The sequence below is a fragment of the Cryptotermes secundus genome, unplaced genomic scaffold, assembly GCF_002891405.2.
Source record: "Cryptotermes secundus unplaced genomic scaffold, Csec_1.0 scaffold117, whole genome shotgun sequence".
In the NCBI taxonomy this organism is placed as follows: domain Eukaryota; kingdom Metazoa; phylum Arthropoda; class Insecta; order Blattodea; family Kalotermitidae; genus Cryptotermes; species Cryptotermes secundus.
The window spans coordinates 2,930,292-2,947,224 of record NW_019737981.1 but is presented as its reverse complement, the minus strand read 5'-3'; the positions used below and the strand labels follow the sequence as shown (position 1 = coordinate 2,947,224).

At 40.7% G+C, this 16,933-nt stretch overlaps 2 protein-coding genes across 5 annotated transcripts in view; one reads left to right on the top strand and one right to left on the bottom strand.

Moving 5' to 3' along the window:
• LOC111870520 (tyrosine-protein kinase Dnt) overlaps positions 1 to 16,933 on the top strand; it is a 293,680-nt gene that overhangs the window by 262,451 nt on the left and 14,296 nt on the right. The window contains exon 9 of the mRNA XM_023862873.2: positions 15,433 to 15,616. Coding sequence (XP_023718641.1) covers positions 15,433 to 15,616 — 184 coding nt within the window. The remainder of the gene's footprint in view (positions 1 to 15,432; positions 15,617 to 16,933) is intronic.
• LOC111870535 (protein SERAC1) overlaps positions 1 to 16,933 on the bottom strand; it is a 474,375-nt gene that overhangs the window by 455,692 nt on the left and 1,750 nt on the right. The window contains exon 1 of one of the 4 annotated variants that reach the window (XM_033753884.1): positions 1,730 to 1,793. The exons of 2 other annotated variants lie outside the window; for them this stretch is intronic. The gene's annotated coding sequence lies outside the window, so the exon portion shown is untranslated. Of the gene's footprint in view, positions 1 to 1,652; positions 1,794 to 16,933 lie in introns of those variants that run through there. One more of the 4 variants, XM_033753883.1, reaches the window with a different exon arrangement.

Here is a 16,933-nt window from a genome sequence, read left to right as displayed (position 1 = left end):
AGTAATCTTACGAGTAATTTCAATAAACACTCAAGAAATATTCATAAACCTTTCAAAGGGCAGTGGTTACAAAAACCACATAGTTTTTATACACTGTTCATCGTCAAGGAATTTTCCCATAAAATGCAGACACCCCGTTACCAAATTTCATCTTTTAATTCAATTTAGTCCGTTTAACAAACAAGCAAAAAGAAACTGCATGGCCTGAGTCCCCAAGCGAACTATACCGACCGAGCGACCGCCGCTTGTCGGCAAAGTTAGTGCCAACTTTAGCGGGTAGAGGGTGTCGCGTGGTCAGCTCAACGAATCCCCACGGCCGTTAATTTCGGTCTTCCAGACCGGAGCCGCTATTTCCTTGAAGTAGCTCCTCAATTATCCGCACGAGGCTGAGTGGACCCCGTTCCAGGCCCACTACTTCTCAGAAAATCTGGTAGCGCCGGGAATCGAACCCGGATCTCTGGATCTGTAGCCAGGAACTCTGACCACTAGACCACAGAGTCCTTTTAACAGTTTCTGATAAAAAAACATGCAAACAAACAGACATCATCTCAATGTTATGAGTTCATAAGTTGAACTCTGTGGAAATACTACATACAATAATCGTTATAATGATAGTGTGAATCATCCCTCGTCAACATTTTTAGTTACAAGCAAAGCGTTCAGTTATGACAGTACGAATATTTCTGTCTATGTGCAAAGTGGCCACAAAATCCATTTGCAGTAAAACTACAGGACAGCGGTATGTTCGATTCCTGCTAGGGGCAAGAATTTTCTCTTTTCCACGTTGTCCAGACCGGCTCTGGGGTCCACCCAACCTCCTATCCAATGAGTACCGGGGGCTCTTTCCCTGGGGGTAAAGCGACTGGGACGTGAAGCTGACCACGCACCTCCATCTAGTGCCGAGTTCAAGAAAACGTGGATCTATACATCCACTTCCCCATACGTCTTCATGGTGTAGTGCTTAATTAGTTAGGCACAGGGATAATTTTACCCTTTTTATCGGTATATTGCCCTCCATTTCCGAACATCTATTGATCCGCTCCCTTGTCCTCTCAGACATGAACTTCCATGTACTCTTTTCAGATTTTGAACTTTTGTTGTTTTGACTTGTAAACGAACTTTGTGACCCCGCTGAACCTATAAGCATTTGTGCAATGAAAACCTATACGTTCACAACTTTCACTACCACAACGGCAAATGGGATATCAATCAAATCAGAGCTGTATTTATTATTGTCAAAATGATGCGTTTGTATGGGACAGGGAGACCGTAAATAAAATGAATTCCCTTGATACCCTCTGTAGAATGCGGAGCTTTTATCAATTCCAGGAACAGGGGATCACGAACAATTTCGGACCAATCATACTTTTCTTTAAACTTTTTTGTTGTTTGTTCAACGACGCTGTTAAGTAGCATAGACTATATAGCATCGAATTGTAAACTGATTAGTGAATTGGAAAGGGTGTAAAATATAGAGATGGTTTGCCTAATTCGATACATTTTACCGAAATTTTCTTTGAATAAATAAGGAAACTCGAAAAAATTTCACAGAACATACCTTCGTTCCCACGTTTCCAATAACGTCGCTTATGGTAACTGCCGGTAAGGGTAGGTGGGTGAGGAGGAAAGGGAAATTAATTATGTACACTTACTGAAATTCCATCTACATTTTCTAACTGCCAGAATCTTCTACTGATTATCGAAAGTATTCACAAAACAATTCACTCACTTTAACTCTAAATCCGAATTACTCGTATAATCAGTACGCAGCTACTGCAACACTACAATGAACACCACACAAATGTTCTACACACTGGACCGTACTGCATGTTTCTGGGCGGAAACGACAGGAGCAGCAGCTTCGAAACTTTACTCTCTTTCAGTGTTACCAATAAAGATGAATAAATACAATCCATAAACAAACACTGTAATCAAATGGAAATATATCGTGTCTTCTCAAACGCAATCCTTAAATAATGATTATATCTTGTAGCTTTCAGAAAGTACATGAGTTTAAAGCCGATCACAGTGGCCTCGCAGTCTAAAGGGGCCCATACACGTACGAGTCTGGCTCGCAAGTCCGACTCTGCTCAGGTTCCAATGAGCCAAACTCGTCCGTGTGTGGGTCGCAAAGTTGGCAGTTAGCTCATGCGTTTGTGGTGAAATTAATCCGAGTCCGGCTCCAGAGTCAAGCTCGCCGAGCCGGACTCGCGAGCCAGTCTCGTACGTGTATGGGCTCCTTAAGGCATGAACCTTCTTCGCCCGCTCGAACACTGAGATCTTGGGTTCCAATTCCACTCGAGGCATGGATGTCTGTGTGCGTTTATTCTGTGTTTGTGTTGTTCTGTGTGTAGGCAGCGGCTTTACGACAGGCTGATTCGCCGTCTAAGTAGTCCTACCGACTGTGTATAGATTAAGAAACTGAAAAGGCGACCAAGATACAAAGAGCTGTATGGCCATATATGCATAGATGAGAGTTTAAATACTTCCCGTTACAATTAAGATCTGAAACTCAGAACACATATAGAAGAAAAAATGTTAAGTTTGTCCTCGTAAATGAATATTGCAAAGAATTTAGTGCGCTTCTTGATTGGTCAAAACTGCTGAGTTATTTAAAAACACCGTTACAACTTCTGTGGTTGCATAACGTCAAACGAACTGGGAAGATGCTGTTGGATGTATAATATCAGTCACAATATACATGTGCGCAGAAGGTTTCAAAAGTAACTGAGAAAGTGAAGCTGAGGAAGAAGAAAAATAACCTTTATCAGCCGGATCTCGGGCAAGTAATTTCCTGATTTTCCTACATTAACGAAATGTTGAAAATCTTCTGTCAGACCACTTTATCTCTGAACGGCAAGTCAGAGGGAAACATGAAAGGCAGCAAGGATGTTTCTGACATAAATATCCAGAATAATAATAATAAAGAAGAAAAGACGTGTTTAATTTTCTAACTTCGCCGCAGGCTTGTTCCACGAGAAATTCTGAATAGCATAAACCAATAATTCATAACTATTTAACTTCACCTAACCGTTCTTCCCTGAGCAGTTAATAGTTCTCATGATTACTGAGTTCTTTTACTTTGTCCATCGTGCGCTATTCTACAAATCACAGCGATTCAGAAACTGGATCTCTTTCCGAAACTTTCTTTAGAATTTCGGAAATTGGACGAAGTCCAAAAACCCAGTAATCCCGAGTATTATGCACCATCATCAGAACCCTTTACAATCCAGTTGATCAGTTGTTCAGCTGATGAAGATATTTCCTTTTATTGAATCTACAAAGATTCATTACCAGCATAGTGTCTCGTCAATAAACCTTATTCTGAGCCGGTTTACTCCAGTTAATATCTTCAGAATCTACATCTGTAAGATTCAGTGCAACGTGCAACTAGGCCTCTCAGATAATGAGTTACAATGAGTTTCTATTCTCTCCACCAGATGTCTAACTGCATATCATGGCGGTGCAGCAGCCAACAATGCTTCTGTGTTAAAGTCATGAACCGGAGACTGGGCCTTCTGACGCATTATTCGTGGTTTCTCTCAGTCCCTTCAGACAAATGACGAGATGGTACATTAAACTGCACTGAGGCCTCTTACTTCCAGATCCCTTACAATTCAGCTTTCACTAATCGTCTTATCATTAGACGCTACACGAATTCAGCAATTACAAAATGTCGCTAAGTAAACCAAAGGATGGCTAATTCGCATAATTTTAGGTCCGCTCTTGCAGGTCTATCAGAATCGTATAAGTAAACATTATCGTAGAACATAGTGTTGCACGTGATTCTGATAAAAACTAATCGACAGTAAGTGAAAACTGCAACAGGACGCTATAATATAAAGCAAAGTTTTCCCTGTGCTTAACTAATTAAGCAATACGTCATGAAGACGTATGGGGGAGTGGATGTATAGACCCAAGTTTTCTTAACCTCGGCATTAGTTGGAGGTGAGAGGTCAGCTTCACGTCCCGGCCGTATTACACCAGAAGGATCCTCCGGTACCAATGGAATAGGAGGCTTCGTGGGTCCCAGAGCCGGTCTGGACGACATGGAACAGTGAAAACCTTGTCTCTACCGGGACTCAAACTCAGACCGCTTGGTTGTCCCTATACAGACTGCGCTATGATGATTTTATAATTTAACGCCGCGGTCCGTGTTTCATTAGGGAAAAATGGATGATATGAAATTAAAAACGTAATTAACTGCTATACAAGTAATTGTAATTGTCATCATTAATATCAAGTTGCTTGTTTATATAATTTACATTTTAAAATAATTCTCAAAGTAATAACAAATATCACAGATGAACTTTTTGTATTAATGTTATACTCCTGCGAGCTACAGGGAAAACTTGCTGTATTTTTCCGCAGGTTTGTTCGAGGTAAAGGCTGTAAATGTCGCGTTATCCGATAGCAAAGACAGTCGCAAGAGACAGATTCTTAGTCGCGTGTGCGCTTCACATGCCTGCATTAGAAGGAATCGTCAGAAGGCGTAGCAATTTCTAGTCAGAAACTTTTTGTTTCTTTTTTATCAGAGTTGAATCAAGACGTAAAGTTGATATTGAAATTTCAGTTTGGAGTTTCGTAGACTGGTTACTTTGATACAAAGGTTTTCAACTACACTTGACTGGTCGGGATGATAATGGAACACTCTGAATTCAAGTATTATCAAAGACGAAGGAAATGAGCGAAGACAAAGCGAAGAAAACTGGCAACGATGAGATTGATGGCTGCAAAATTAGGGGGAGAGGAGACAGAGGCGGATCCAGAACTAACCCGACAAGGTGTGTAAAAACAAAATTCTCATTAAAAAAAAGGAAAATTCTCTATATCAAATTCTCCCTTTTGTTGTACATAAAGTTTTGGAAATCTGGTCCAAATTAAACCGTAAGAAACAATATATCCTTAGATATTCAAGGTTTTAATCGGTCCATCAGGACGAAATTAAGTACAGAACCATGAAAAAGGCCACGAAGGGTTCCTTCCACACAAAACCAGATTCATCCTTCGCTATTCCTTGTCATGTTTCATTAAATGCTGCATTACTATTGGCGAAGGTAAACTGGTTCCTGCACATAATTAGTCGCCGTGTCAGGAATATTTATGGGGAAACTGAAGTGTAGCTTCATGATTTCTTGACATTGGCAGTCAGATTCACCCCCCGGCCGCTTTAGCTCCCACTGCTCTCCACAAAGATGGAGTGAGCGCTGTGCAGAAGAGAAAACCCTCTGCCCCTCAGGCGAATCGAACCCGATTCCCTGACCTCCAGCCCACAGCCTATTAATTACACTAACTGGCCTATTCCGGCCCTTACATTATTTCAACAACCCATATAACTGTGAGACTTTCTTCAAAAGATGATAGTCGGTCATCTGGTAAAATTATTTCACCTATACGAAGAAAAAAAATGATTACCATCTTCATAAAGAAGAGTCACTGCACCCTATCCTGAACTAAATCAATTTACATCACATAACATCTCTAAGATCAATTTTAATATTATCCTTCCATCTACATCTAGGAACACTAAATAGTACCGTGCCTTCAGGTTTACCTGGAAAATATATCCTACGAGTATGTTATCTCCATGCATTCTACGTGTTCCGTCAATCTGATTCTCATCCAGTTGATCACCTTAATACTTGCAGTATTTCGTCACAAGTAAAAAGTATGAAGCTTCTTATTCAGCTTTCATGTCTTCTCCAGACTCCCTTTATGTTAAGTCCAAAGAATTTCCTTGGCATTCTGTTATTTCCTCTCTCTTAGGATCATGGATTCTCAGAGAGAATTCCCTTTGCTTAAGACGAAAGACTAAGTTTCACATCAACACAAATAAAGCTCCATGGCCTTTATCCGCAAGCGAACTATACTGACCGAACGACCGCCTCTTGTCGGCGAAGTTAATGCGAACTTTTGCGGATAGAGGGTGTCGCGTGGTCAGAGCAACGAATCCCCACAGCCGTTAATTTCGGTTTTCTAGACAGGAGCCGTCATTTCCTCGAAATAGCTCCTCACTTATCCTCACGAGGCTGAGTGGACACCGTTCCAGACTTAGTGCTTCTCAGAAAATCTGGTATCGCCGGGAATCGAACCCGGGACCTATGGATCTGTACCCAAGAAACTCTGACCACTAGGCCGCAGAGAACAGATAAAATTATGCATTTGAGTTTTTAATAATAAATACAGTAGCGTAAAATAAGGGAAATCTAACAATATACGCCTTTAAGGGGAAATGATACGTTCAGTGCGAGCCTGGAGTGTAAATCCACCCCAAATAATCGAAAGTTATTTATGTGGCACCCAGTAAGGTGCAAACAGAGGAACAAACAGAAGATATAGATACTCACTTGGGATTAAACCTACTTATCCACGCTTCGCTACACATTCAATTTACCAGAGAACTCAGCTCCTCTGCGTTGCTGGGGAAACATTAACAGCCCATACCGGCCCTCCACTGCTGCCAACATCGGCTCCCAAAACACTTGTTACATGACGTGTCCCCAACCGAATACACTTCGTAAAAACACTATCTGAATTTATATGTACTCCGGGAGTATGAAGGTACTCCAGCAGGATGGAGAATTTACAGGAGATAATCTAGTTTTTCCGCAGGCCGGCCAGCTAGAATTTGTTCGCAGATGCCTGCCCATTGCTGGTCGCCAAACAGTCACTTCCTCACCCAGTGCTTGCTGGCTTATCTCGATCCTGCTGATGTTTAGCATGGCTAATTATCCTCGAGGTTATATACATACTACTCGTTGTGTTGTGTTGACGGTTATAATACAAATACAGTGTCCAAAAATTAAATATGGTGCTGAACAGATATTTTTCAAATAGTAAACTTTTTTATAGCGGTCTTCATGGAATCCCGTAGAAGATTTATGATGTATTATTCTGACACTACAATATCGTGTAAAGTAACGATTCACAATATATTATTAAAATTACGTTTTACTAGATTGGTGCTGGGCAAAACGAAATATTGAAAAAGGCGTACTGACCGAACAAAGACTTGATGGCATTTGTATTCGATTAGAAGCAAGTTCCAAGTTGTGGTTATGTCTTTTGGCTTTTCAGCAAGGGTTGACAAAATGTACAACTCACATTAGTATAAATTTGAAAAAAGTTACAGATTTACGCGGTAGCGTAGTTAGTTGAGGCACTATGCCACAAGCCTGAAGATCGCGGGTTCCAGTCCCGATGAGGTCATTGGATTTCTTTTTCAATTGACCTAATCCTTCCAGCCGCACTATGGCCCTGGGGTGTACTCAGCCTCTAACAGAAATGAGTACCAGGAATCAATTAAATAATTTTCCTGGGGAGTAAAGCGCGGCCAACGCGTAAGGCTGACAACCTTACCGCCACATTTGAGCCGATTGTCTACATCAAGGGTGTCCAAACTACGGCTCTCGGGCCACATCTGGCCAGCGATGTGATTTTATCCGGCCCGCGAAAGAATTGTGCAGAAATGTGCCAATTGAACTAATTTTCCAGTGATTACTTGTAAATGTGATTCCGAGCTTATTGACCTGACATATTATACTGTAGTTCGATGGCTTAGCTGTGGAAAGGTTATTTCGCGTTTCTTTCAGCTCAGGCATGGAACTGATATATTTCTTAGCGAGAAAAACCATCACGAATCACTTTTATCAGATACCAAGTGGCTTTGGAAATTAGCATTTTTTGCTGATTTGGTGAACCATATGAACCATTTGAATTTAAAGTTGCAAGGTGAAAATAACTTAGTATGTGATTTATTTGCACTTATCAAGGCATTCAGAGCAAAGTTGATACTTCTGGAAAGTCAAGTGAAAATTTGGAACTTTGTTCATATGCTATACTGTGCAGAGTTGCATAAGAAGGGTGAAGCAGAATTTCCTTCCTTGTTTGCAAATTTAGTCATTTCAGGCTTGAAAGAACAATTTCGGAAGCGATTTGCTGATTTGGATTCCAGTTCTCAGGAAATTAGATTGTTTCAAAATCCGTTTGACTGTGATGTTGCAGATGTCCCAAGTCAAATTCAAATGGAAATTATTGAACTTCAGGAAAATTATCATATTAAAGACAAATACAAGGAAATTTGATTGAATTTTATAAATTTCTGAACTCAGCAATTTCCAAATTTAAAGAAATTTGGTTGTAAATTTATCTCCATTTTTGGGACGACATATCTGTGTGAACAAACTTTTTCCCAGATGAAGTACATCAAGTCGAAATACAGGGCAAATTTATCCGATGAACATTTAAAGTCGCTACTTGTGATTAGCGTTTCAAAATTTGAACCTCAATTTAATCAGATTTTAAGAATGCAAAAAGAGTTCCATCATTCACATTAATTGTTTTATTATAATTTGTGATGAAAATATGAGCATTTGCTGCTACTGTCGTCATTAATATACGATAATTTATTCTCACGTACTTTGTATTTAGTTTATGAAATCCTGTTCTTTCAATAAAACTCATATACCTAGAGTTATTAATTTCTCATTTTATCCGGCCCGTTGAAAGTGCTGAATAACCTAATGTGGCCCGCTGTTCGAAAAGTTTGGAGACCCCTGGTCTAGATAATGTGGGATCCTCAACGTCTCCCAACCGTATGGGTCTCCACGGCCTGTTACAGGGACAGCTTTACTTTTTTTTACACTCGTACATAGGTCTCGGCCTCTATATCGCGAAGCAGGAATTCGGTACTATAAGTGGTTTCAGGAGTCGGCATTCACTGGAATTCCTGACATAGAACTTAGTTCTATTCCGGCGAGGAGTGGCTCCCTTTAAGTGGTCACGTAAACAACCAAAAACAAATAGATATTGGGACATAGAAAATCCTTATGCTCTTCATGAAATATCATTATATGATTTTAAATTTCTGTTTGATGTGCAATTAATGCATGGACAACAACTGGAACCGTGTTTTTTACGAAACAGTAAATTCCGAACGTTCTCTCAGACTGACAGTCGCCTCTTTTCGATCAACTGAATGACGAAGAAAAATCGTACTGACGTTTTATGCAAGATAATGCAACAACATACAAACTGCAGACAACTGAACTGATGCATTAGATGAAGTCTTTGGAGAACTAGTTACAAACATATGATTGTGGCTTCCACTGCCACCCGTTTTAAATCCTTGTTGAGCATGCTGAAGTATTCGAAATTTTTTGAAGATCTTCAAAGAAATCCTTAGACATATTTCCGATACTCTGGCAAAGTAGCTCCGACGTGTACCTAGAAACAGATTCCCATGACGTGAGGCATTGTGAAAAGCAGAAAGAGATACTTTTAACAGAAAACGCATTTCGTTAACTGACATTATTAAACTAAGCAGAAAGAGATACTTTTAACAGAAAACGCATTTCGTTAACTGACATTATTAAACTGTTCGGTCAATTCATTTCATTTTGTTCCTACTCTCTTGTTATGCCTAACTGTGCTTTTTTTTCTTCTTCTCTGTCATGTTCTGTTTCTTCTAATGTTTGCCTAAACCTTCCGATCTACTGTAGTATTTTTCCCCATGCAGTGCTCCCCTCAGATTAGCACTTTACTGAATGAACAGCATTATTGTTATCATTATTATTTTGTTTGTTTGTTTCTTTATATGCATTAATGTATTTTCCTCCAATGTTGACCTTTAATTAGTCTTTGACTTCATATTGTGATTGTCCAGTATATACCTACTTTTATCTACACTGTGCTGTGTCTGTAATTGGCCTTGTGGCTGTTGGCTCAACATATAAATAATATATGACTGAATTATCATTATTATGGAGGTAGGCCTAGGCCCAATGGGGCTGTAGTGCCAAGGAAAAAAATGGCTGGCGTAATTGTAATTACTGAATATTTATTACTGTTTAAGTCGCTCCGTTTTATTTTTGTCTTTGTGTGTGTGTATATATATTTGTTGGTTTGCATCTTATTTTTTTCCTTGGCTCTAGGGCCCCAGTGGGCCTTGACCTACCTCCATGTACTTCTCCGTTCACTTCGGTTTTTCTAGATTTTACACATTCGGTAGGACTCATAGGGCGGGTGATCAGCTCTCGCAAGGCCTCTACCTGTACACAAACACAGAAAAACGCACACACACAAAATAAACATCCATGCCCTGGGTGGGATTCGAACCCACGATCCCGGCTTCCGAGCGAGCGAAGACAATGCACGCCTTAGACCGCTCGGTTACCATGACCGGCGGTTTGAATCTTTGCTCGTGCTTATTTTATAACTGGCATTTGGGTTCTTTAGTAAGAACGTAAATAAAAAGACGAACTGAATTGTTGTTGTTGCAACTGTTGTTGCTGTTGCTGTTCCTTCACATTTTAATGGTCGATTCACCGGAATGGATTGTGTCAGAAATGTCTGAAACGGACCTTTAAATCAAATAAAGTTATGTTTTCTAATTAAGCTAGGTTCGATGCCTATCCCGTTCTCAGCAAGTGAAACAGAGACAAGGATTTCACAAATGCAGGGGGCAAAGTGACGATGCCTGGACTGCCGTAGCGGAAGCCAAATGGAGGCCAATTACGGAATCTGTACCAACAAGATTTGTGTTAACGGATAAACACATTACAGCAGTCAGTCAAACATCTGAACCAGAAAATGACCGGCACAGTCTGCTGATGGCTGAAGACACAAAATCTCAATCTATCTCGTTGACAGGACACTCATAAGGACATCGGAAGAACACAAGAGTTGCCTGGTACATCCCAAGCTGATGTTTAGAGATATACATACTGTACACATACAAATGCATTTTATAAAGACTCCTGCAAGTCGAGCAAGCATGACAGAAGGAAGAGAGGAAGGAAAATAAATAGCTATCCTTCTGAAAAAGCTGCATCATAAGGCACTTGAATAAAGAGGTGTCGTAAAACAAAGACAAAGGGAATAATCAACGAAGGGCGAAGTTGGAGGGAGGGTATGTATGTGTTTGCAGATGACGTCGGCCTCTTGAGGGAAGAGGTCATAAAAATACAAGTCAAAGTAGCATTAGGGTCTACAAGTATATTGCTTTGTGCCATAAAGTCATCATTACGTACAGGAAAGGGGGGAATTGATTGGAGGGTGATGTAACAGCAAATATCTCGTTTATGGCGGCGAGAATTATATTACAAAGCAAGAGATACTCCAAGTTTCTCAAGAAAAAAAATGATTTTATTTCATGTGAGAGTGAAGGGAAATATCTGACAATCAAACTGATTTTTTCATTTTATAATCTGTAAGAATGTTGTAGTAAAATCGGAGAAAACGGCTCAGGCCTCTCAGTATACAACAACATACAACCGGAAGGTTTTTGTTTTTATTATTACTGTTATTTTCTTTGTAGCTGCAGTTGTTTCGACTGTGAGAGTGTGAGAACAAAATCCAGAGGGAAATATTTAGAACTAGATGAGATAATGAAACAAGAGAATAGAGAAAACTGTGTAATGAGAAGCCGCATAATATTTATTCTCACCATACGTTACTGGGCTGAACAAATCAAGGCTAAGATGGGCGGAGTATGTAGCATGTGTGGGGAAGATGAGAAGTGCATATACATTTTTCGAGCCCGAACCTGAAGTGAAGAACACACATGGAAGACTAAAGTGCAAATAACAATATGGGGAACCGCAAAGTAACAATGTGTAAGCACATGAACTGGATTTATATGAATGAGATTCTTACGGCATTGGCTATGAAGATTACTGTCTATCATGTGACGTCGTATAGTCTGGTAGATGTTTTCCAACGTGTCTAAAGAACTCGCTGTCTCCATTTTCAAGATTAGAGCTAACTGTCTACCAGACCAGACGACTAATCTTCAAGACAGAATCCATTGCGGACTATTCTGAACAATGTGATGAAGCTCAGAATTCCAGGGATTTTTGACTCTGTCCACCGTCCTGTACTCTCGAAACTATAAAACACGACGTTTCAGAAATTGAATCTGTTTCCATCCTAGGCTGAGGAGGGAAGACACCTACTCTGTCGGGTCCCTTAGAAAGAATTAAGCTCATCTGAGTCATCGAAACAAAGTACAGTACTTACTAAGCAGGTACTTTATTCTACATAAAACTTTCGCTGCTTGGGGTGACTGTCTACCCGGTATCCATGCAGTCAGTTCGACAGATCAGGGCACTTCTAGACAAGTTCACACTCGAAATGTGATTTCCTTGAGCCCATTATTCTCTTTGTCGTACAGGTAGATAATCCATCGGGTACTAGACAAGCAATTCTCTGCCTTACATGGAACCTGAATGTTCATCGTGTTCACAAGGACACGCCACTGGACCACACCTAGCTGAGTTCAGTCCATATCACAACCAAATTCTTCAAGATATGTTTCAATGCATTATTTTCCATCTATGCCTAAATCTCACAAGTGGTTTTTCTTCAGAGTTTTCCTAATCACATTCTCTTACACGTGCAACATGTCCAACCCATCTCATCCAATATTACTGGCAGACATACCTAATCTTATTATGTGTTCTGCTTAGTGCGAAGTACATTTCCCTGACAGAGACAGAACGAAAATTGCCGGATCATAAACCCAAAGAGAAGGTACACAACAGGCACAGTTTTAAGTTTCAGTAGCGCCAGTTATTTGTATAATGAAGGGTTAGAGCGCGCCAGCTTCTCACTCCCTTGTCTTTGAGGTTACATTCTCCATTTTGTTACGCTAAGAGAGCCACTCTGCCTGTGGTTCTGTATGGGTGTGAAACTTGGTCTCGGATATTAAGGAACATAGACCGAGGGTGTTTGAGAACAGGGTGTTGAGAAGAATGTTTGGACCGAAGAGAGATGAAGTGACAGGAGGTTGGAGAAAAACGCATAATGAGGAGCTTCGTAACTTGTATTCTTCTCCAAGTATAATTAGAATGATGAAGTCAAGGAGGATGAAGTGGGCAGTGGGCAGGGCATGTAGCACGAATGGGGGAGAAAATGAATGCATATAGGATATTGGTGGGAAGCCAGAAGGAGAAAGACCACTGAGAAGACCAAGGCGTAGGTGGGTGGACCATATTAAAACGGATCTTAGAGAGATAAGATACGATGAGATGGCATAGATTGGTTGATCTGGCTGAGGATAGGGACCAGTGGAGGGCTCTTGTGAACACGGTGATGAACTTTCGGGTTCCATAAAATGCTGATAAGTTCTTGAGTAGCTGCAGAACTGGCGGCTCCTCAAGAAGGGCTCAGCTCCATGAGTAAGTAAGTAAGAGAGCCACTCGGGTAAGTATGACTTTTAGGGTGCCAAGTCAAGTTAAGAAAAACGAGTTCCGCCAACCAGTTACCCAACTATTTGAGCGGAACGCTTCTGAAACATGACGAAGTGTAATTATTTGCTACCTTTATGAGGAAACTAGATTGTGTATTACATAAATTCCTTAAACACAACTTGAAGAACATGTTTGGAGGTTGCAATGCAACGTAAGAAGAGAAGATGTTTTTAAAGTGACAGTCGAGATTAAGAGTTCACATGCATTTAGCAGTATAACCATAATCGGCTTAGGGCAGTAAATCTTGACACGACAAAAACTCATCGAGATATTCCCACATCGCAACATATAAAAGGTAGTCCCTACACTTTGACTTCTTCTGACGGAAAGAACAGTCATACCGATTACCGTTATTGTCTTGTAGATAAACAAGGCATTCTCGAATATGAGATGGTAGCTGTGGCAGTCGTCCCTATATGGAAGAGGTAAGGGAAACCCATAGTAAGTAAAAGAATAAAGCAAAAATTGATACTGAAAAGATTTAATCTCAAAAAGCGAAATGGTGTTAAGTTCAACACTTTAAGTAACAATTAAGAAGAAACAGAAACCCAAGATTAACGGCCGTGTGGATTCGTTGCGCTGACCACGCGACAGCCTCTATCCGCAATAGTTGACACTAACTTTGCCGACAAGCGGCGGTCGCTCGGTCGGTATAGTTCGCTTGCGGACTGAAGGCCACGGAGTTCTTTTTTTATTTTAAAAACAAAATGAATGAAATAAAAGAAATAATAATAAAAATACCAGATACCTTTACCCAGCAACATAACCGAAACTTAAGAAGGGATACCAACCTAGAGCTAACTTAGTGAAAGATGGGAAAGGTCATGTACTTACAAATTTGCAGAATGTTTTGAATCTGTGTAGTAAGTACTTCTCTCTGCTGTTAAGTAGCTGCTGGGCGTAATGATGTTAAGCAGACTGAACTACGTGCAAGTTAACCTAGTACTAGAGGGGCAAACTCTTCTATTGAAAAGTTTAAAAAATATGGATCTCCAGATTAATCCAATAATTACAGAAGTGATGCAAGGTAAAGGTAAAACACTACGTTCTGAGATTCATACATGTACGTGTTTCGAATGCGCAACAATTGTCGCAGAAATGGAAGGTATATTAGTACCGTAAACATTTATAAACAGAACAACATTACAGAGTGTATTAATTATAGAGAAATTCCACTGCATTCAACTCTATAAATAATGACAAATTTCTCCCTTTCCCAAGAGATCAGAGGCTGGAGGTAGTAACGTAATGTAATGTAACGTAACATAACTTTATCCCTGGTTTTAATGAATGAAGCCCAACGACATGAAGACGTATGAGGGGAATCGAGGTATAGCTTCACTATTCTTAACCTTAGCACTAGGTCGAAGTGAGTGCTCATATCCACGCCATAGACGCTTCACCCCCGAGGAAACACCTCCCTATACCCATTGTTTAGAAAGCTGGCTGGGCCCCAGAGTCGGTGTGGACATTACCTACCTACCTACCTACCACTCGGCGCTACAGCCATGGGTGAGCCTTGGCCTCCTCTACAACCAGCCTCCACTGCTCTCTATTCCTCATCTTCTCTATCCAGCCTTTCTCCTTCATCTTCTTCAGGTCGTTCTCAACATCGTCGAGCCATCTCATCCTGGATCATCTTCTTCTGGAATACAGCCTTCCTTTTAATAGCGTATCATTTACTGGGCTACTTCTTGCATCTCTCCGGGTTGTAACATTGTGCTTACATTCCAAGTTGCCATCACAATACCACTGTTCCTTTTCCTTTGAGTCTGGACATTATATAGAAGAAAAATCTATTGCCCCTGCCGGAAATCGAACCCCCAATCCTCGGTCGTCCAGTCCGAAGTCTAGTCGCTATACCGATGAAGTATTCTTCTTGTCTTATGCGCTTTCCTCTTTCTTATCCCTCTCCTAGATCTTCCTAGACTTTCTTCATATATTCATTGTCTTGTTTCTTCTTCACATTCTTCCTCACTTTTCCTCCTAGTCCTCTTGTTTCTGTTTTTTTGTCTTTTTATTCTTCCGTTTTCATACATGTACAATAATTGTTAAGCGTTCAAGAGTCTGTGGGGAGCCCGTTCACTCCACGCATGCGCAATCCTGAGACTCAGGTTCCCCTGTTGGCAGCCTAACTTTTGCATAATCTGCTCCAGCCAATCGTTGCTTTCTCTACCAACAGGTTACGCTGCATGACCCACGTCTGCAAGATCCTGCGAGTCGTCTGCGCGACCTAGCGACGCCATGCAGAACTATCACGCCTCATACCCTTCTGCACGAAGGAACGTTCGGAAGGGTTTATAGGGGCGAATACGCGGATGAAGACACGGGAACCCATACAGACGTGCTCATCAAAACGGTGTCCGGTGAGCGACACAGTTCTCATAAAATAAATCCGTGAGCTGGCCCTCTTTTCTGTGTGCGTGTGTCTCAAGGGCGCCGACGCCACACTCTGTTTATAATCGCACTTGTTTAACTATAGCAATTCGACATAAAAACGCAGCCCATACTATCCACACTTCCTATCAGGCCCGAGGTACAATCTCGAATTTCACTCAAATAATTTAAATGCTGCCGCTGGAAACACTTATCTTATGTTAAATGAATTCGCCTTGATGCATATATAACAAAACGAAGTTTAAAATTTTCAGCAAGATGGAGCAGCGTCTCATTGCAGCAACAGGGCTCTATGCACGCAATGAGAAGATTTTGGGCGTCAGATGGAGGCCAGACTGGAACGGTTGCCCTCCTTGAACACTAAGTCTTGGGGGGAGAGCACACCAAGGAAACTGGCAACTGCAACGCAACCGCAATTTACGAGCATTGTTATCAGCCTGAGTTGAACACATGTTAATGGATCGAGCAGCGTAAATTGAGGAAATGATAATGCAGTTTCCTCAATTTGCGCTGTTCCATTCAGTAGCATTTGTTCAACTCAGGATGATGATAAATCTCGGAAATTGCGGTTGCGTTGCAGTTGCCAGTTTCCTTGATGCGCTCTCCCACTTACACACCTCTACTTCTTCTTGTGGTGATACTTCAAAAGGACTGCCTCCGTGGTCTAGTAGTCAGAGATCCTGGCTACAGATCCGTAAGCTAACTACTTCTATTTGGCGTAAGGAAAAATTGCCTGATCAGTGGAAGGAATCTATCATTGTACCAGTTCACAAGAAGGGTGATAAAAATGACTGTAGTAATTATCATGGGATATCATTGCTATCAACTTCATACAGAATTTTTATCCAATATTCTTCTCTCAAGGTTAAGTTCATACATAGATGAAATTATTGGGGATCATCAGTGTGGGATCAGATCTTTTGTACTCGTCAGATACTAGAGAAAAAAATGGGACTACAGTGAGACAGTACTTCAGCTATTCATAAACTTCAAGAAAGCCTATGATTCAGATGTACAATATTCTGATAGAGTTTGGGATACCCATGAAACTAGTTACGCTGATTAAAATGTGTTTAAACGAAACTTATAGTAAAGTGAGTATAGGTAAACATTTGTCTGATACATTTCCTATCCAGAATGGTCCAAAACAAGGAGATGCTTTATTTGCACTCCTTTTCAGCTCTGCTTTAGAATATGCCATTAGGAAGGTCCAGGAAAACCAGGTAGGACTGAAATTAAACGGGACACATCAACTGTTATCGGTATATGCCGATGATGTGAATCTA